At 39.3% G+C, this 22,729-nt stretch overlaps 1 protein-coding gene across 1 annotated transcript in view; it reads left to right on the top strand.

The window, feature by feature from the left end:
- Window positions 1-2,149: 2,149 nt before the first annotated feature.
- Window positions 2,150-22,729, top strand: part of slc16a2 (solute carrier family 16 member 2) — a 28,254-nt gene continuing 7,674 nt past the window's right edge. The window contains exons 1-5 of the mRNA XM_015007997.2: window positions 2,150-3,303; window positions 14,735-14,879; window positions 15,366-15,858; window positions 17,780-17,923; window positions 21,069-21,297. Of these exons, the coding sequence (XP_014863483.2) occupies window positions 2,874-3,303; window positions 14,735-14,879; window positions 15,366-15,858; window positions 17,780-17,923; window positions 21,069-21,297 (1,441 nt within the window). The 5' untranslated portion in view covers window positions 2,150-2,873. The remainder of the gene's footprint in view (window positions 3,304-14,734; window positions 14,880-15,365; window positions 15,859-17,779; window positions 17,924-21,068; window positions 21,298-22,729) is intronic.

A 22,729-nucleotide genomic window follows, 5' to 3' on the forward strand; every position in this document is an offset into this window, starting at 1 on the left:
CCTGCATTATGGGATGTCTGGTCCTTCGCAACCCCTACTGAGAAAGTGACACGTGACAGTTTTCAACAGACTTTCAAGGATCCCAGTTTCATTCCAGTCTGCCCCAGTGCTTTTCAAAAAGCATTTCCATGTGTCTTTAACTGTTGCCAAATTTTCCTAAAACCCATGTAGACTTCTCATGTATTGATCAAACACTCTGCTCCAGATGAACAGAATACAAGTAAAAATAATCTAAATGAAAAATGTTATTAAAAACACTGAAATACCGAGGAAAAACAACAAGAAAAATAATAAAAAAATGTTGATACTTCAAATCACTTAGTTGTCTTAGAGACAAAGTCCTATTCAGGGCAGAGTTTATTTTATCTTCTTAAACAGTTCCTTTGAACAGATGTCTTACAACTAAATAAAAACACAAAAAGTAAAACTGATGTATATCGGTGTACATCTATGTCTTAAATACGTTTGACTGATTTTGTGTTTATAATTTAATACCTCTGGAAAATGCCTTGTACCTTTGCATTATAACTGATTTTCTTGGGGGAAATCATAAAAAGCATAAAGCAATAGAGATGCACCTCATTGAATTAGAATTCCATTGAAAAGTGCTGGTTTCCTAAATATTAAATTAGAAAAGTGAAACTATTTCATGCATTCATTATAGATAAAGATATAAACCATGGGTTTTCAAAGTGTGGGGACTTAACTCTCCTCAGGAGAGGCAAAGTTCTTCAGGGGCGAGGGAGGAAGGGGCACATAAGGGAAAAAAACATAAATACAGTAACTGCAGACATTTAGCCAACTTTACCAAGACTATGCCAAAGATGAAATTGTTAAATTTGTAGAATCAAAAGCTAGGTTGAGTAGGAGACTGAGGAAGGATGGAAGTATGACCATAATTATTTGAAACTGGGAAGTTTGTCCATTTGTTTCTGAAGGGGGAGCTAGCTTTCCCACACTTTAAAAACCCTTGATTTCATCTAAGGAGGGACCTATTATGCAAAATTTATCCAAAAGCCCATCCAGTTGTTTTCTTGAAAAAAAGTTAATCTATTTTGGTGTCTAGAAAATTAGCCTTTTCAAAAACCTCTTTACACTGACGTTAATCCGCGGGCACTGCCCCTTACAGCAATTCTAGTCGAGCCCAGTCCTTCTCATAGCAATCCGCGCAGAGCTAAACCCACTACTGCTCGTCTTAGTAGAGAACGAGCAAGTTTGGTCAGCTGGTTCTACTCCTCTATGTGCTGTACAATGGCTGCTGGAAAAGACAAGTGTTTTGTTGTAGACTTACCATTCAGAAATCCCTTTCTGTATCTTTGATGGTTGTTCAGGAGGCTTCACTTCTGCTTCTGGATTTGACTGAGGGTCAGAGATATGGTTGTAAATTTTGTTGTAGCCATTTTCACATGAAATGAGAGTGTAAACACAGCCAGCAGCAACTTAATTGCATAAAACTGCTCATTTTGAAAGGAACTCAAAACACACAGAATTTAGCAGGTGAAATAATGTCGTGCAAAGATTATAATGAAGATGTTTGGTTTAGCCCACATTAATATACCAACATTTTTAAAAGAAAGTATTGTAGTTCCCTGTTAAGGTTACGTTTTCTGCTATTGTTTGTGCAAATTTTTACGTATTTTCTGCCGCACTTCTTCCTTCCAGTTAACTTTTCATTAATATGTTTGGAAACATTAACCAGCCAGCTACTGTAGCAATTAGATGAATTAGATTAGCTTACCCAGTAGTAACGACCATAGCATAACATGTCTGAATTGGGTTTTTTTCCCCATGCAATAGTCCTAAATTGAATTTGGGTTTTATTTGCCTGGCATCTAAATCAACTGAAAAAAATGCCAGATGATTTTACTTCTGAATTGAATCACTACAATAAATATTTTCAAACTATAATATAATTTACAGAAACACCAGTATGTCGCCATAACCTTCCAAGAGATTGTAGTGTTTATCATGTTGAAACTGACACCTTTATGATTCCTGTCTACTTTTTAGACATAAATATCATTTATACGTTATGTATAAGACTAGTTTCAGATATGCAATAATAAAGTCTAAAGTTAATAGTTTTAAGAATTACCAGGTATATTTAACAGCCTAAAGTGCTACAGCTGCTTAGAAGCTACAATTGTACATGCTAGCTATAGTGTGCTAGCTACAGCATGCTAGTTGTCCGTCCAGTTGATTCGCCAATATTCGTCTCTTTCCGTCACGGCCACGAAGTTGTCCCATTGGCTCCAACTGTCTGCCCGCGGCGGGGAAGGGAGAGGAGGCGGTGGCGAGCCGCAGCTCAATGACGGCAGAAGCAGTGTTGACAGTTGAGAGCCGACACAGCCCACAGCTGGGACTCACACAGGCCTAGCTATATCCGAAACAGCGTGAATGTGTCAAGGGAAACACGGGGTGCGAGACATAGCTTATCGCTCCGCCTGCGAGATGTTACGGACCGGGTGCGGACTGCGTGACAATACAGCGCGGTGTCGAAGCGGAGCGGACGCACCGAGCGGAACCAGTAGTACAAGTAAATAAATATATGGGTTAACTCTCTACAGGCACTTCCTGGGAACACACATTATATTAGAAAGGGAGATTAGGTCGGTGAATTCCTGGAAACACGGAGTCCAGAATGGAAAATGTAGCGCTTGTAGGCTGGGGTTTATTCTCAGAAGTTGACGCTCAGACTTCGGCTTCCAGCGGCGTGTAGGAGGCTCGTGTGCCAGTGAACCACCATCCGTCTTGCACGTTTGACAGATAGCCAATCAAATCTGTTATTCAAATCGCTGCTGTTATGTCAGTGACCTATATCCCCGGCATGAACGCCAAAATCCAGCAGTAACCTCCCCTCCAGTCCAGACAGCATGGGGATCAACGGGATAGAGATTCAAGCGAAGCCGTCCACAGAGAAGTCCCGGACGGAGCAGCCGGGCGCAGAGCCTCAGATGGAGCCGAGAGATGCTCCCCCGGAGGCGGACGGCAGCAAGGATGGACAGCCGGCGGGTAGCGAGTGTAAAATCGCGAAGGAGGATAATGCCGTGCAGCTGATAGACGGAGAGTCCAAGCCTACTCTCTCCGCCTCACCTGATGCTGAAGCTGGGGTGCAGCTGGAGATGCACGGCCAGGGACCCGGATTTGTCCCGCCAGAAGGAGGCTGGGGCTGGCTCGTGGTTTTTGCTGCAACCTGGTGCAACGGGTCCATCTTCGGGATTCAGAACTCTTTCGGGATCCTCCATACGATGCTGGTGAAGGAACACACAGACCCGGAGGACCAAACCTCCCAGTTCAAAGTGGGTGAGTACGAAAAACAGCAACAAGTGGACCCAGGTGATGCACATGTGGCTTAGAGATGCCCCGGCAACCCTAGAAAACTTAGATGTTCATCAATTTTACTTCGAATACAGTAGAATCTATTTTCTCAGCTCGTTAAATGAAACAAAAATAAATAAAAAACGGGAATTTCCAACCATTTTCAGTACATAAACAACCATTAAATCACTTTTTTAGTTTCATTTTTCAGTGTAAGCTTTGATGCTCAAACCCTTTCATTTTCTGCTAAATTCAAAATTATTACCTCTCCCAAAGAACATATATTTTCTCTTTTATGTGCATTTAAGCATATGATAGCATGAAGTTCTTATGGGATAGCTTAGACCAAAATATTTACAGACAGAAAATGTTTAAATAAAAATAAACAACACACTCTAATTGCTTTTAAGTAAAATAACATAATTACTCCTACTGCTCCTGACATTACAGAGAGATTGTATTTACAGTTATTGCAAAGTTATATACAGTCTAACTTTTTTGCTATTTTGATATTGCATAGAATAAACTTCTGGTAAAACAGTCAAATATGTCCGTTTTGCAAGTGGGGGAGATCTGAAGTAGCCTTCTTTCAGGGAGCTGTCTGGCAGTGCTCAGCAACTGGATTCTGAGTTTCTTTATGTCATACAGCCAGAGAAAACTCCAGTCACTCTGAACCTTTCTCTATTTAAACAGACTTTAAGATGTTGTGATGTTATGATGAAAAGATTTTGCAGTTTTGAGTTTCTAACTTAAACTCAAACTTAAAATCTCAACCCATGCATATCATCACATTATTCAAAGTCCCAACAATATTTTAGATTTCTTGTGTGAGATTATTCCGGCAGTGTTAAACACTTGGTGTAATCACATGACCCTGTAAGCAGCAACAGTAACACTAATGTGTGGCATGCCCTTAAATGACCACATCTGTGTGTTATTTGTTCAGTAGCAGCACTGCAGTAAAGTCTGCTGGAAATTAGCTGTAATTTGTGAATAGGGAACATTTTTAATATATATTTTTTCATTTTGAGGCTTCAAATTATAGCACACATAATTAAATAAAGTCAGATTTATGAATAACTCTATAAAAAAAAACAGAAGCAGGACAATTTTAAAAAAATTTAGACCTTGGAAAGTCACAGCAGTTCTATTTTGCAAGAATATATACATATTATGGTAAAATATTAGCACTGGATTCATTATAATCACTCAGCCTGCAGTTATATAAAGACCTATAAAGGTGAAAATGCACGTGTGTTAGCTGCTGCTTAGTGAGTTATTTCTTTTGGGTGTTATTTTTGGCATTGGGTTCCTCCTTTCGTTCTTTCCCGTTCTCACCATACAATAACACTGCAGGGTATTTTTCTGAAGTGTTTCACAATCACCAGCTACGGTAAAAGACAATGTGTGGGAGGAGACTGAACGTCTGCCTGTAATTAATTATTATAAATGGCAAAGTGTGGAAAAAAATAAATGAAGACCTTCTCTTGTGTTATTATTTTTCTAAATATAAATGTGAATTAGTTGGATGCTGTGTTTTTTACTCTGCATTGAGGAAATTGTTTGGACTGGAGTGACTGCTTTAGATCCAGTGTCTGTATTGCAGAAATTTAAGAGTCATTCTCTTGGCTGGCCTTCAAGTGGAGAGACTATTGAGAATCACTTTAAAAAAGCCTACGAAGCCAAAATAATAAATTTTTCTTCACAGGTTGTTAAAGATCTGTTTCACTTTTATGCTTCACCTCAAATATTTATTTTACCAGGCCTTCAGGGATACAAAAGGAAATCTTGAAATACCACAACGGGGTATGCATACATACATTCTTCTTTTAACAGCAAAATGGTGGTGAGGTGCGTGGGTTGCGAAACACAGATGGCGTTGTTACTGCCCAGTGATTGCAGCAAGTCACAGTTTAATTCCCAATCTTTTCACATTCACCATGAAAGACTAATGTTTTTTTAAAAAAAAAAGACGTTTAAGAAAATCGTGGTGCTTTAATGATTGGTGGGGGAGCGAGCCCCTGATGAACACGGGTGTGCCCAACGAGGGAGAGAAGTTCAAAACAGCTCGCTGCACCGGCTGCACAGTTTGCGAATCAGGGGAATGTGTGAGACGGGGGCAGAAGAAAGGCTCGACAGGAGCGGCGGATTAATTTTTTATCAACGCCTAAAGTAATTTTGATCTTTGTGCCACTGATCTGAAACAGAGCAGAAGGAGCGCTGCATTGAACAGGAAGCATATTCCTCACTCTTTTCATACGAATCTGTTACTTCATTTGAAAGCAAGGAGGCTGGGAAGTTTTTGAAAAACTGCATTAGACTTTTTTGTTGGTAAAGTTGCGACTAACAGCTTATCTGCTTAAAATGCCCCTTAACGACTCCAGGCACGGTTGATACCAAGCAAGTAGAAACTAGTCAGACTAACTTGAGATGTGCTCTTAAAACTGTTGTAGCATTGCCCAAGTATGTCTTCCAAATAGTTCTGTATAATTACACCATTGTTGTCATTGTGCGGCCTTGCTCTGTGTTATTTGACTTGGCCCTGGCTGACAGAGGGGCAGGATGAAACTTCTGAAGTCCATGCAAAATATGGGAGGATGATGACGGGTTTATTTTAGCGTTTTAAAGGTTACAGTTATTTATCTGTTATTCTATTCTTGGGGTTTAAAGGTGTTTTAATTATACAGTAGAAAAAGAGCTGCTGTAGCCTTTCTTTTGTCTCAGCTCTATGGAGAATAGAGTAAAGCCACTCTGCCCCTCCCCTACCTGTTGCTTCACACTTACAGGCAACAGGCGGATAGAAAGCAAACGTGGTTTACTCTGTTTAAAAGATGCAAACATTTGGTTTATTCAGCATTTATGGTTACGCTAACTAGTTGGAAGCTGAATACAGAACATAAGTAAAATAAATGAAGTTAATATATTAAATTATACTAAAGCATAATCAAGATTCAAGAGCAAGGTCCTTAATCCATGACAGGATCCATTCAGAAAGACCTGCAAATAATGAGAATATCTATCATCTTAACTCTAAGAGTTAATATATATAGGAACAGAGCGACTAATTCATTTTAAATCATATTTTTGAGTTCAACTATATAGTTGACATGAATTAAACATAAAAAATCTAATTTTTTATATTTTCATGAAAATTTTGGTTGAACATTTGGCTCTGATACATAGTCTCTTTTTGGTTTTGAAGTTATTTTAAAAAAAAATGATTAGTGTTTGTAATCTGATAATCAGTTATTTAGTGTCATATGTTTTTGTGTAAATATTATGATTCAGTAAAAACATTTATCAAACCTCGGCTTTTTGCCAATTTGTAACTTAATGCCACCTGGAATAAATAAGTGGAAGTTCAGATAAATTTTGCACCAACAAACTGTACTAATAACCTTTTCTGTCCTCCTAATTTTAAGGGTCAATTAGAAAATTGTTGGATTTTCTTGCACTGAGGAAGAGAAGGACCACTTTTCAATGGTTTTACATTCACCAGAAACATTAGAGGAAATTCTCAAGCATTAAATTTTGTGATCAGTGGGTGATCTGCTTTTCTCGAGGGCACTCAAACAAAGCAGAACGAGAGCATGTCTCAGGCACAAATGAAAGCACTCTCCAGGGTCCAAACAAGTTCATTATGACCCGAACAGCCTCTGGTGTATTGTCCACGTTGGTGCTGAATTGTCTCTCTGCAGTCTGAGATTTCTCCAGGATCTCTGCTGGCAGCTTGAAATCCCAAGTTGGCAGAACCAAAGGCACGGCTGGCTTTCTGGCATTCCAGAGGGAAGGGGAATGGGTTCAGGTTGGATCATGGTCTCATGAGCTTTCACACTGTTATATGAGCACATATATACAGATGGTAGAGATTTGCTGTTTTTATGAGCGGGTGTTTGATTTGTCTTTTATTTGGAACCTTATTTAGTAAGGTTGGAGAAAGAGAGGAGAAGAAAATGCATCCAGCAGATGTCCTCTTGACCATAATTTTCTGTGTATCAAAAACACCACTAAATAGATTGATTTATCTATTTAGAGAAAGATCCTGAAGCATATTTTGCAACTTGTAAACACATGTGTCTCATATTCTTTTGCATTAATATTGATATCCAAACAGGTAGCTTTCATCGACTCGCAGTTTGGAGTAACTAAAAATCTTTAATCATCAGGAGGATTTTAGGAACATTCAGAAAGCGGCAACAAATAAGTCATGAAGCACGAGGTTTACCCCAGAAAACGTCCTAAGCGTGGTGATTTGGTGCTAAGACAGTCATTCATCTAGGAGCTTGTTGGGTTTTTTAATTAAAATATGTTTAAAATTGACACAAAATTTGAAAATATCACTTGATAATTATGTGTTATTGAAAGATTGGAAGACTAATACCTGAACACCAACTATAAAGACTTAAAAAATGCAAAAATAAGTATTGCTTAGCCTGGTTGGGGCACAAGGAAAGCCTGGCAACCCACCAGGCTTATAATACACTGGGGGGAAACCCTGAAGCATCCACTGATTTCTGAGGCTCTTTGAGGATACTCCCCTCTTATCTGTTGCAGATGGTTTTGGAAATGTTTGTCCAGCACTTTTAATTTCTTACACACATCCAGGTAGTGTGTGATAAGAGATCTGATGTTGGGATTGACTGTAATTTATTAAAGAACCTTGGACTCTTAGCTTTTCAGAGTTTGCTGCTTCTCTGCAAGAAGTTTTTAAACCTGAACAAATTTGTCCTTCAGGAGAAGGATACTCAAAGTTTTATAACACTGTAAGGACAGTCACCATCTCCAAAATTATCGAAAAGGCAAGCTGAACACTGATCAACGAGGCTAACAAGACATATTGTGACTGTTGCAAAACTTGGTGGCAGCAGCATCATGATGTGTGGTTACTTTTCTAGATGAAATTGAAAACAAATTTAAGTAGTTATTTTGATGCCAAATCTGGAATCCAGGAGAAGATGGATTTTTCTGCACCTCATACAGCCCAGACATAAATCCAAGCTACTGGGTTATTGCATCTTCCCACTTTTAATGGTTTTACCTTCAAACAAATTTTGTTTTTGTAATTGAAATAATGCAGAGTAAATGTCTCATTAAATCTGGAAAAGGATTTAAAAGGATTTATTATGCTTTCATTCTTTTGCATCTCAACCTAAGCATATTAACTGGTATGTGTACAGATCTGTGAGCCACTGTACTCCTTAGTGGCTCACTCAGGCGTACTGCTCATTTGATGCATTATCTGGTAATTTCTTAATTTTCTTTATCAAAGAAGCCACAACTTGTTTTTTCATTTATATCTCATAACATAAATTCAATTGGTAACTGGAAATCTCTACCTAACCTTAATTTTCCGTCATTAAAGGTTTAGATATACCACGGTAACTAACAGTGTACCACATAAATCACTAAATCTTCCAATTTAACATTAGCAAACGGTTAAATAAAATAGCATTTTATTAGATTTCCACCCGGTAACTGTTTTGTATCTGCTGTTTCAGACCAAAATAACTTGAATGTCACATACTGCTGCATGTTCCATCTCCAGCATCTGCTAAGGACGTTTTATTTGGCCTTGAGGAAAATGTTTTCCATATCAACACTGTATTCGTGTAAATCCATGTTTCCATTAATAGTGCGAAAATATGCATGGCTATTGTTTCCCTCTTACAGTGAGAGGTCCACACAATGCCAGCCGCAGTCTGCTGCATTGTTTCATTGACTGAATATTTCCTCCTATGTCTGTGCGAGCTACAAACAATGTCGTCAGAGAGCATTTGTACAATGAGCTGTTTCCGATTGTTTGGCAACACCTTGTGCATGAAATCAAATTTTAATTGGTGTGTGCGGAGTGGATATTATTTTTTCACGCTCTACAGTTTTCGTTTATTTGCAGTTCCCTTCAGTGTTTATTCTTTAACATTAATGCTAAAAACATGCAGTTTAAGCTCATTTATCGGTTCCAGTTGCTTGACTTAAACTGAAGTTGCATGTCAACAAGTGCATTTGTCTTTGTGAAGTTGATTAATTTGTGAAAGCTGTGGTTATGTAAACGCAAGTTTCATCACCAGGCGGTTTTAAAAAGGGGTCAGTGGCATTAATGACTCAGGGTGCATGCTCTTACAGACTGCTTGGAAAAAAAAGTGTTGATTGGCTTGGCATGCACAATGTTTATGAAGGCACAGCTGTGTAGCTGCTTGCATTGCGTAGATCAAAGAACTCGCATACACACAAATAAAGTCGAGACTGTTCTGCTCTGCCTGAAAACAGAACTAGAAAACATTCACAGTGATGTTTAAATGTGCACAAGCTTTTACATTTTTTTTAGAGTACTCACCAGGAAGCCTCTAACTATCTTAGAGTTCCTGTGCTAGAAAATGCTTGTGAAGAGGAAGGCTGCAAAGAGTTGCTGTCATAATGTACCCAAGTAGAACGAAAAGCTTGAGAGCCCACACAGAAACGCACACCTCTATTTTATTGCAAGTCCAGTTCACAGTGTTCTTTTTCTTTTTGTCTCGGAGTGTGTTGACCTAATCCTCTCTAATGAGAACGCTGCACTTCATTTTTTCCCAGACTTTTGCTTTAGTCAGAAAGGGTTTCTTGTATTTTTGGGCGGGGGGTGGGCGTTGCGGGGTGACGGGCGAGTTTCATTTTGTGCTTCACCAGCACATAGTACTGAAACATGGGTTTGTGGTTTTAAACTTTCAAGTGAATGCTGCTTTCGTAACAAAGCCCCTACAGGGGCTGCTGTGGTGGCGCATGAGTTAAGCACAACCTACATAAGAAGGCCCTAATCCTCGACACAGCCGTCGCAGGCTCGATTCCCGGCCTAGTGACCCTTGCCGCATGTCTTCCCCATTCTCTCATCACCCATTTTCCTGTCAATTCACTATCAATTGAAGACCACTAGATCCAATAAAACTGTAATGAAGGTCTTCATTACTTGGCTGTACAACACTTGAAATGTGTGTTGAGTGATAAAAGAAACGGATACAAACAGATTGAAGTATTTTATTGATTGTGTGTTTTTATGCAGTGGCATCTCAGCTGGAACTGATGGTGTCCTGTTAAAATACAACAAACAAAGGGACAATATAAGTATTGTGATTGTTTGAAATGCACTGAAATGTTTGAAGGCCTTGTGTGGGTGTGGCTTACCTCTGTCTCTTCCTCTGCAGGGTGTTCAGGCTAAAAGATTCCCCAGGGGCCTGAGCACCTTTTAAAGGTTCCAGAAGAGACCAAAGCAGATGGAAGAGGGGGAGCAATAGAGCTATGCACTTTATACATTTAATGTTGGATTTATATTTTTATCGATAGAGATTTGTTTTTAGAGATGCTTAAATGAATAGCATTTGGTAATGTATATTATTCTGAAGATTTGGTTATTTTGTCAAAGTTTGTTTGTGTGTATGTATTTTGTTTTACCCTGTTTCTTGGTGGGTTTGTTAATTGGAACAGCCAGGGACTATAAAAGGCTGCATGTTGGCCGCATTGGTTGTGTTGCTGCTGAGACCCTAGGTCATTGTAAGAAGGGTTGTTTCTGTTAAATGCTGGTGAATAAACACCCAGTGGGATTGCACTGTTTCTCTGCCTCAAGTCTCCTACTTCCTCCAACCACCAAGGGCCATTCTAACAAAAACCTTGAAAAAACGCAAACCCACTATGGTCTTAGTATTTTGGGGAAGAAAAATCTGAGTTTAGTCTTTTTTTCTTTAGCCTCTTCAGTCCATCTTTTTTTATGATCTCTGTCTCCAGCCAGTGAAGCACATAACATACTCTATTCTGAAAATGGACTCTGCTGGGTACAGTTCGTTCTGTTCTTTGAGTTCAGGTCGGGGCCACGCAAAAAGGTTAATGCTAGCCTGCTTCATCCACTGCCATTATTGCTATGTTTTTTGGATTGTTGTCCTTCTAGAACATCCAGTTCTGATCACATTTCGACAATCCTGCCATTATGTTGATAAAAGGTTTATGGATTTGAAGGTTTTGTCATGTTTTTCCCACTTTGTGCAAGCATATGCAGTTGATGGGAAGTTGTTTAGGAGGTGTCCCCTCCTTGCGGCTGACAGTAGAAAGACTAGTTTACATGGTTTTTGCAGGACTGCAATTTACCTCGCCCCAGAATCTTATAACAAACTCACGTAAGTGGTGGTTCGAGAACCGCCACTTAATCTACTTGTGCCACTGGCAGTTATGATCCTTATGATTATTATGATCCTTAACATCATAATGATGCTTACAACTTGGTGCAGTGGTCTTATTCTTCCAATACGAAGCTTATTCTTGTAATTGTGCCCAAAAAGCTTAATCTTTTTCTTTCCTGCTCTAAGCAATTTCTCCATAAGGTATTTGACTCGTCCATGTGAGGACCTATAAAGTTACATTGTAATTGAAGGTGCTGATCTTAGAGAAGGGATTTCTTTCTTGATTACCACCTTGTCAGTCCATGCTGATTTAAAACTTGCTTTATTGTTGAAGGCAACATCGGCTAACCCGAAGTTCTCAGTTTGTGCCAGACTTGAGCGTTTGTGGTTCTTGGCTGGCTCCTGAACATTTGAACCAAGTTTCCTTTCATTTAGGTCAAGATCTTTGAAACGTGGACATATTTTGTTGTTCCAACAGGAAGATGATTCCAAACATATGTCAATGGTTAAATTAAATGTGATGAATGGGTTTCCTGAAGCCCAATCTTATCTCTACTTACACTGGGTGGATGTTGTTTAAAAGATGGTCAGTTCCACCAAATCAACCAGTTTTGAAGAACCCATCTAATCTGCCAATATGAAGTCAAATATCCGTCCTCAACTGTTAGAGCAACCACTGAGAAATGTATTCACTGTTGCAAAAAGCATAAGATTTCTATGTAGGGACATTTACCCAAATATGACTATGGTGTTTATCTATAGTCGAGACAAACATACAATAAATTTACATGTTGCACATTGTTCATCATGAAAAATTTCTTAATATGATAAAAATTTTGAGTAATGTTGTGTGAAACCCTCCAACAGTGATAGTAGAGTCTGCCTGTTCATGGTTCAGTATTCACCTATTGGCAGATTTTTCTGTTGACCAAAACTCCAGATTCTTTGTGGAATATTTCCTTTCTCGCTGATTTCACTGATATTTCAAAATGCAGCTTGGGAAGTTCAAACACCTAGATTCAAAGCTACTTGACATGCTATTGGTTGGTGTTTGCAAAGCAGCCAATATTTATTTTCGTTAGCACTGATTCGCTGTGACCCCAAGAGTGGAAGAGAAGATGTTACCTTCTGTGATAAAACTAAGACAGTTTCCACTCTGCATATTAATGCATATTTAAGTATATTTTGTGTCTGATCTATATAGGCATCTATAAACATTTTTAGTGGTGGTCTCAAGTATTGGAAGATTTTAGCTATTTGCAGGCTGCTGTAGTCTCTAATCCCTGCGAATACAGGGGGTCTACTGTGTTGTCATCATTGTTACTTTTAATACATTGAAATCAAAAATATAATTAAATTCAGATTGTGTGTGCAGTTTGTTATTGAAAAACACATTTCTTTATGTAACTTTAAAAATAGATGTTTTTTAATACAATTTAAACTTCTGACCTAAACTGTAAGTGCATGGCAGTCTTGGGTAGCAAAATAAAACAATGGATGTAAAACATGTTAAAGATTTGTCTCAGAGATGGGGGCTTCTGCAAATAAACAGTGTTTGCCCACATTGAAGTAAACACATTGAGTGTTTGAGGGGGAGAGATGCCTGTGGTCTTTCCTGCCAGAAAGCGTTGATGCTTGTGAACTGAGTAGCTGCTTGAGAAAATTTGAGAAGCGCTGTCAAAATAATGTCTGTAGCAGAAACTTTCAACACTGTTGGCATTCATGTCTGTGATCCAAGAGAGCTCTGATTGAGCTCGCAGAGTATTTGACCCTGTTTGTCATCGAGGAAATTATGAAGAAAATATTAAGCTAGAGGTGACAAAAAATAGTTGACAGAGAAGGGTAGAAGAAGGTAAACTCATATTTGACGTCGAATTAGTGAAGCTGCATGGTGGGATGAAAATTTTCCTCCTTTAAAACTTGGAAGATCATTTCAGAAGTGGTTCAGAAGTCGAGCAGAAACATGCAGGATCTTTACGTCAAGCTTCACAGCGATCACCATCCCAAGCTCACGTTTCACTTCACTGTCTAAGAAGTCAGACGAGGTCATCACCTTTTTCCAGTGAACTGTTGCATCAGTTAGATCACAACCAGGACAGCGTGGTAGACATTCAAGCTACCTTTGCTCCCTTGGAGACTTGAGTCAGGCATGTGTTTTTGTTTGCTTTAGGGGCACGCTGTGTCTGTCTCAGAGCCATTTGGCTTATTATGCTTGGACACTCTATTAATACTTAACAAAAACACTTTGATCCACATTTTGATCTGTTGAGACACTAAAAAAAAAAAAACATTTATGTGAAACTCTAAAAAATATTAACCCTCCTGTTGTCCTCGGGTCAAAATGACCCATCTTTACAATGTTGTCCTCGGGAGGACAAAAAAAAGGGGTTAAAAATATTTTTTTTTTTATCATTTTAAATTACATTTTTAAATTTCAATTACTGAAGCATGTTGATCTTTTTCAATACCTTACTGGTTATGTATCCACTTCTGTGTTGTAATTTTGGCTGACATGACATTTTAGGTCTTAAACAATCACTGTGCAGGGTCTTTAAGCAGAATAAGATGAAAACAAGTATAAAAACCTTTTAGAAAGTTATTATTAGACTGTTAAACTATTAGAAAATCACTTCAATTGCTGAAAAACAAACTTTTAACTTTCTAGAAATCTCAGATTGGTGTCACATTCATGTTGTTTGAACTTCCTCTGAGGAAGCTAAAGCACATAATGAGGCATATGTCTTCCTTTCACTACATCTTCCACTGAGATCACAGGTTTTACTTGTTCAAAAAGCTTATAGAAGAACAAAAAAGTAGGGCAAACATGAATGTTCTGAAAACATGTGAAGAAACTGATGCAAGAGTGTTTTTTTCACCAAAGTGTCTCATGTGGTAATCAGATAACTGCCACATTCAGGAAGGATTATTATAAAGCAGGATTTTCAGGTTCCTTTTTTCCACCAGTCTCTGATAGACGTTGCACACACTAAAGCTGTTTAGCTGTTCAAAAAGCCATTTTGTATGAATTTCTTCCAAGTCCAAGCAGTGTGTGATGGATTGAAAGCAAACTGTGCCCTTTGATCCATAGTTATACATAAGAGTAGCCCGCAGGGCTTTAATTATGAAATAAAAACAAAAATTTCATGGTACAAGGACTCTGGTGTTTGTTCTGTGGTCACACAGGGTCATATTTACTTTCAGTGATTGCCACAACACATGCGGTTTCCACATGTTCCTAATGATGGTTCTGTCTCCTCTCTGCTCTCGTCCTGCAGCCTGGGTCGGGGCCCTGGCCATGGGCATGATCTTCTTCTGCTCTCCTGTGGTCAGCATGTTCACGGACCACTTTGGCTGCAGGAAGACCGCTGTCTGTGGGGCGGCAGTGGCTTTTATAGGGCTCCTCACAACATCATTTGCAAAGTAAGATGCCTATAGTTACAGTTGCACAGTGAATGCATTTTTACACTTTTCTGCACTTAGACATACTGTAAGACTGATTGCACTTTAATTTAGCCAAAAATCAATAAAATGCTAAAACATGTTAACATTAATAATGCTTCTTTATTTTACCCTGTATTTATACATTGCAACCGATGAAGACTTTTTAAGAGAAATACATTTTTGAGAGAACATAAAAAGATATGTGCTGAGCTTTAATTATTGGTAAGTTACAGAAAACGTCCTGTGGGGAAAGTCTCCTTAGCCAGCCAGAGGAACAAACTTTGCTCTTTATAAGTCAATGAAAACACTCATTTGGTGCAACAGTCTTATAGACTTTTGCCCATAAACTTGTTACTGTTGCAATGTTTATGGATACTTCCCACTGGAAAACACCATTTTTTTAGTAGTACATAACATTTTTAGCAGTTTTTCTTGCAATTAAGCTTTTCTTCTTTGCATTTGCAGCTCCCTAATCCTTCGCTACTTCACATATGGGATATTGTTCGGTTGTGGCTCATCCTTTGCCTTCCAGCCGTCATTAGTGATCCTCGGTCACTACTTCCGGCAGCGACTGGGCCTGGTCAACGGTGTGGTGACTGCCGGAGCCAGCCTCTTCTCCATGGGACTGCCAGTTCTTCTGGACAGATTGATTGACCCTCTGGGTCTTAGCAGAACCTTCCAGATTCTCAGCCTCTTCATGCTGGTGCAGGCCCTGCTGGCATTAACATTCAAACCTTTACTTCCCACCGGGGGAGGCATGGGCCCACCGGGGATGGGCCCCGGCCCTGCTGAAGCCCAGACCCAGGCATCGGCTCAGGGGATGAGCAAGTGGAGCAAGGTCGTTGCTGGGGTTAGGAAGTACTTCAACCTTCGTGTGTTTCACATTGTGACGTACCGGGTGTGGGCGTTCGGAGTAGCAACAGCTGTGCTGGGATACTTTGTGCCATATATCCATCTGGTAAGAAAATCTCTCCTCAGTTTTGTGTTCTGGTACCTTCAAGTGTTAACAGTAAAATATAAGCTTTGTTTTAATGTTGTAAACATGGTTTAGTAAACTACTGTGTCTTGTTTTCTTCAGACAAGTAGTTAACAGTAAAATATAAGCTTTGTTTTAATGTTGTAAACATGGTTTAGTAAACTACTGTGTCTTGTTTTCTTCAGGTTAACTTAAATATATTTTATGTGGATTTTATGTGATAGACTGACACAAAATATGAAAAATTTGCCAACTGGAAAAAAGAGAAGGGATGCATGATTTTTACGACATGGTGTTCACGCGTGTTCAGCCTCCTGAGTCAGCATTTTGAAGAGGCACCTTTTTGCTGCTTTTACAGCTGCAAGCCTTTTTGTACGTGTTTCTGCCTGCTTAGCACATCTAGAAACTAAATATTGCGCTCATTCATCCTTACAAAACACCCAGAACTCAGTTAAGATGGATGGAAAACATCTGTAACCGTCATTTTTCAAGTCCAGTCTCAGTCTATTCACTTTAAAAGTTTCTGATATAAACTAGCCATGTGGAGTGCATCACTAACGGATTCTCTCACCTAGCCTGTGGATCTTGCAGCTCCTTCAGAGTCAACATGGCTGCTTCTCTCACTAACGATGCCTTGCTCTAAGCCTGTCAGTTTAGGTTGATTGTCATTTCTTGATAGTTTCTTTTTCACCATACAGCTTCCATGTTCAGATGATGCTGCTACATAAGAAACTCAATGCATTAACAAATCTCTGAGCCCTTCACAGAAAACTTGATTTATGTAACTTCCCATTAGTTCCACCAGATTTTAATTAGTGGCATCCAATTTTATTAGTAGTTAAAAAAAAAAACATCTAGATTTTTTTCCATCCACTAACATCCCAATAAGTAAGACATACATTTGTACTTGTAATGAGAAAAAATACCTCTATGGATGTTTTTTCTTTGTTTTTTTATGATCTGTGTTTTGTTTGATAGGAAAATTATTTTATTAAGTTAAATTTGGAAGATAAATACAGACTCCATCTTTGTGGTGCTGAATGGTGACTCTGGCTTGATTTATCTTATTCCACATCGAAATCACTAAATTATTCACCTCCTTCACAGGCTTTGTTCACTTTCAGCTTGTTTTACAGAGTGAGGAAAGAGGTTATACGTTTTTCAGTATTATTACGAATACATAAATATTTAGTCCAACTGACTGTGTTATTATAGCGATAGTAAAAATGTCGAATCACTGCCAAATCAAAATGTGCTGTTCAGCTTTTCACGGTGATAACGGTTTAGATTTCATGATTGCAAAATGTGACCTTGAACTGTAGCTAATTTAATATGACATAGTGAGGGATGTGAATGAACTGTAAAGTTTCAACACAGAGGTTCGAAGTCAATCTCCCTCTATCCAGATGTCGGATGTTCCAGCTCCGGCCTCCCTCTGACCGGCCTGTTGTTTCAGGCCCGGACCCAGATGTAAACACAGCCCCGGCCTTTGTATTGGCTCGACCACCTCAGGAAGCCTCTCCTGTATGGCCTCTCTGTGTCCCTAAACATGCTTATCCTATGGCCACTGAGGGATGCAGAGCTCTTCAAAGCAGAGCAAATATTTCACAAGAACCAGGAGTCTCAGGAAAGACTTCAGAGGGCGGTTTCATGTTTTGGGCCTGGTTTGGGGGTCATGGCTAAAGGGGAGTGAGGGAATGTGATGTATATGCACCGGGTCTTCCTCTTCAGCCGTTCTAAAGGTGTATTGATGAGAACATTTTGTTATTGTAAGGCCTCGATTTGGGGCTGGGGATGAATAATTCCTTCTTCCCACAGAATAGTTCTAGGTTTTTTCTTTTGTTTTAGGTGAAAAGTTGCATAGGAGTTTGTGCAGCATATTAACTTCTATGTTTAATTTCAGATCAACTTTGTGAAGGAAAAGTTCAAAGAGAATGAACAGGAATGGGTGCTGCTGGTTTGCATCGGAGCGTCGTCTGGGGTGGGACGACTTGCCTTTGGAAAGATCGGAGACCTCATTCCTGGTCTACGGAAGATCTACATGCAGGTGAGGAAGTTGTGGAACATGTGGGATGATGTTAGTCCTTTGTGTTTCTATGAATGCTGTAACATTATCTGTATTGCAAAAATATTAATTTAATTGAGCTTTCCCACATTTTACGTCATTATAACAGGCTGCACCCCACTTCAATGCATCGACTGTAAACCTAACTTTAAACTTTCGTGTCGACACCTGAGGTATAGAGATCTGGAGCGCCTCTAAAGTCTCTAATCAATGCTCCCCCTGTCAGTTTTAGGTGGTTGCATTTCTTGGTAGTTTGCTTTACTCTTTCCATTTTCAGTTGACGAATCGAACAAAGCTTGATCAGACTGTCAAACCTGGAAAAAAAACCTCACCCTGCTTTAAACCTCGCCACCATTTTGTCCCCAACCTGTCTGCTGTGTTCCCTTGCACTAAATACAAATGTCTTTATTTTTACATTTTAATTGAAAACCATACATCGTTTTTCTTCCACTCATGAGCAAAAGGTGAAAAAGTTCAAATTGTATTAATGGTAAGCACTCTAAAGGTGATTTTTTTTTTTCAATTATTCTTCAAAATAATAATAATTTTTTTGCTGTGTAACGTTATCACCTTCTACTAGTGTGGAAATTCAGTCTTTAATTATAAGGATAATTTATTTATAATTTATGGTTCACACATTCATTTTACAAAATTCTTTCTCTACTAAGAGGGGAAGCAGCTTTACTGCTGCCAGAGAATTACGTAGCTGCTTATTGGCACTGATTGTTCACTTCTGAGAAAACAGGAGGGGGCAAAGCACAACAGGCGGAAGCAAGAAGGGTTTATTTCCCCCTGGCGTATACACAGGAGCACAAGGTTTATGGACTGGCTCAATCTGACAGCATGATTTGCAGGCGTCATTTCATAATATTTACATATACAACAAGAACTGGGCTGAGAAATATTTATTCCAAGTGAATTCTCTGCTGTCTGTAAATATTTGACGGCAAGGAATAAAACATAAAAAGCATCTCGTATTTGATTCCCTTCTGCGGAGGCCTGGCCTATAACTGGAATCCGTATACTTCTTATGTTTTCCGTTACACCAAAACCAGTTTATTATGTGTTTTGCGTCAGTTTCTTGTGAGTGTACAGTAGTTACAACCTTCTGTCATTCTCAGGTGGCAGAAATTGGCCTAGATGTCCCTAGAATAGGGTGGTGTCACTGTCTACAGTGAAAAGGCTTTAACATGAACTCTGATTTAGAGGGTGCTGAACAAGAAAAAAAATGCCCGCACTAAAATAGACTCCTTCAACCACGAGTGAAATTTGAGACTGCCCACGTGAACAAGTCAAAGGTCTGCTGGAGAAACATTTTGGTCAGAGGAGACAAACTGAGTTATTTGGCCAAAATGGCATGTGGTGTGTTTGGAAGAGTCACTTTAAAACTCAATAAGATCTTACTAACTGTCATGCATGGTGGTGGAAGTATCAACCTGTGGGACTGTTTTGTTGCTCAAAAAGATGACCTCCAAATTCTTTCTCTACTCCTCAAATTATGACAACATGACACTGACCCCAAACACAGTCAAGCTGTTTCTGGACTGAATGAAGCAGGTGTATATTACATTTCTGGAATAGCAAAGAATTAATAAAAACTGCCTTTGTGCCAACAAATCAACCAATTTAAATTAACTTTACCACTGCTGATGAACAGAGTAATCACATGTCTTTGTTGATGGCTACACAAATGTGATGATTAATGTTGCTGTATTTATTTACTTAAGCCTGAATTTACAATGTTGAGACTACGAATTAAAGACAATTTACAAAAATGTGAAAATTAGTAAATTAATTATTAATAATTATATAGATAATTAAAATAATAATAAATAAGGTATTGTTCATAAAATGTGTTAAAGTTGAGTCACATTTTCCTTTCACCTCTAATAAGGAAAAGTGACATTTAATCATAAAAATATACCTTTAAAGCCTCATTATTGTCTGTCGCCATTTTGTCAGTATATAAATTATATTTTAATTTGGTTAGAAAGAGTGTGTAAAGTATAATGAACAGGGTGAAATTTTAAAGTTGGACAGCCTCGATATGTTTTTATCCACTACTGAAACCTTCTTAGAGGGTCTTGCTTGTGACTAGTAAGGGTTTAAAACAGTGGTTCCCAAACTTTTTTCTCCTGGACCCCCCCAGTGGTTTCCAAACTATTTCTGCCCCCCACCCCCCATTGGCTTACAAATAGCTGTCTGGTTGAACGATGTGTGTGAGCGAAGCGGGTTGGATTCTTAGACACTCCCTGTTGTACTCAGCCCCGGCTCCAGTCGAACAAGGGGGGGAATCAACTTTTTTGGGGGCAAAATGAATCGTAGCTGAACATAGACAACAACACCAGTAGCCTACAAGCTACTTGTTAACAAGCTTAAGGTGCTGTATTGATATTAGCTAGTCATCTTTTAGCTAACATTACCTTCATCCAAGAGCTTTAATCAGCAGTCTGTAAGTTTGGGGGAAAAACTGTGAAAAGTTCTTTGCGTTTTGCTGGTTTGCTGCCATGATTCTAACACACCTGCGTAGCTCTGCACAGCAGCAGCAGCAGGTCTCCTGCACTGCGTAGTAAACCCAGCGCGTGCATAGCGCTCATGTTGCGTTTAAAGGCGGCTCGGAAAAACAGGTTACGACATGTTAATAATGGATTAAACAGTTTTAACTGCTGATAAAAGTGACAGAGGACACAGATATGGGAAATGCGGAAGACCCTACTGTATCAAATTGAGAGAGGAATAACAGACAGTTGGCCATTCTAAGGTAAAAACCGAGCGCATACAGCGTTCATGTTTTGTTTTTTTTTGTTTTTTTTTCATACAGACGTCTTCCCGCGCCCCACATTTTGAGAACCTCTGGTTTAAAGTGACACTTTTAGCTCATTGTGAATAACATGCAGCCTCTCCTTCTCTCTTCACAGTATTATTGTCACAGACCTGGAGCTAACTTAAATTAGGCGGTAGTAAGTGACTGGAGGAATCTGAGCTAACTAACGCTTAAAGCGCTGATAAAAATACCACAGAGCCTTCAGACCTCATGATGTGGTTCAGAGATTTCCTCAGATTTGGACTGCTTTATCCAAGAACAAAGAGCTTAACCAAGAGAGTTACTATTAATTTTCTCTTCCAGGTGGTGTCCTTCATGGCCCTGGGCCTCATGTCCATGATGATTCCTCAGTGCGCGGTGTTCGAGGGGCTAGTGGTGGTGTGTGTGTTCCTGGGGCTTTGTGATGGTTGCTTCCTCACCATGATGGCTCCCATCGCCTTCGAGCTGGTGGGCCCCATGCAGGCCTCTCAAGCCATAGGTTACCTTCTGGGCCTTATGTCCCTCCCAATGACGGCAGGTCCACCAATTGCAGGTGCGAGTTGTTTATTTTTTTATTTCACTTCTGAGTGGTAATATGTATTCTATAAGGAACGCATTGCTGCAAAACCTAAGCTGACTGCCGTTTACAGGAAAAACTTCCACACAAGGGAAGACAATATGTCAGAAGTAAAGGTAAAGTGGGACAAATGCCCTGCTGCTTGTACAATGGATTGCATTTATAGAAGTTTAGGACTCAGGCCAACTGCAGCCTTCTTAAAGGATTTGTGTTGAGGTTAAAAGCACAAACCAGGTCAGAAGTCAGCTCTTTACTGCCATAAGATAAGATGCTCCTCCTGTGGTTCCTGAAATTATAACCAGTAAAAACTAATTTGAAGACTCAGGTGTGGTTTTACTCTGTCTTGCAGGCCTCTAAATCCAGATACAGATTTGGACCTAGAGACCAAATCTGTATTTGGTCTCTAGGTCAAATACAGACCTAGAGACCTGTTGGACACATAACTGAGTCTGAAGTTGGACTCAGTTATGTGCTTCTGCTTAAGCACATAACTGAGTCCGACTTCAGATGATAAACCTTCTTATGTAAAATTTCTTTGTAACTTTACAGCAAAACATTGATGTAAATCCTAAAAAGCTGTGGCAGCAATTTAAATGCAAATGTTTTAATAGGACTGAAATGTATTCATTAGTGACTTTAATTACTTGGAACCATCTTAAATAATTCTCTGTTGCTTAAATACACACAGTGTCCCCCTGTTCTGCTGAAATAAAAGGTCCGGCTTGACGAGGCTCTAGTCTGAATGAGGACAATTATTGCACCGAAACGTTTAAATGTTGTTCCGCTCTGTTGTCCAGGTTACCCATTCTCTATTCACTCATGGACCCGACTGTACCATTGATGTTTGTTGTTGAATCTTTTTGTGCAGAAGAGCAAGCCACTGAAAAAAGCTGCTGAAGTTCTACTTAAACTTTGCTGACAAACGACAGGGCCTCATTTTTACGGTCTACCTCTCTGAGCTCGGATGCGTTTGGAACTGACCGATACTTCTTAGAAAGCTGTCTGACAAATCCATATTCAAGATATCAGACAATAGGAAGGAAAAGTGGATGCTGTGTGTTCAACAAGACGATGCACAATTTCACACGTTGACTTGATGGGAGAATAATGTGCCTTGCCTTGCATGAACCAAGAGTTTTTGACATCCTGTTACTCCTCTTAGCAACGAATCTGAAACTTAGTCAGATTAGACTGAGAGCATCTGTGAATGTCAACTGGATTCATTTTTGGGCTTTGATTGGGCCATTCCAACCTATAGTTACGCTTTGATTTAAACCATTTGTCCTCAAGCTGCGATGAAACGTAAATCATGTTTCGTTTTAATCCCATCTTACCGAATCACCTTCTTCCACATATTTGCTGAGTTCAATAAATAACTTGCAGTAAACCATATTTCAGCTCAATTTAA

The sequence above is a fragment of the Poecilia mexicana genome, unplaced genomic scaffold (assembly GCF_051168715.1).
Source record: "Poecilia mexicana isolate PSO_F unplaced genomic scaffold, ASM5116871v1 scaffold_10, whole genome shotgun sequence".
In the NCBI taxonomy this organism is placed as follows: Eukaryota; Metazoa; Chordata; class Actinopteri; order Cyprinodontiformes; family Poeciliidae; genus Poecilia; species Poecilia mexicana.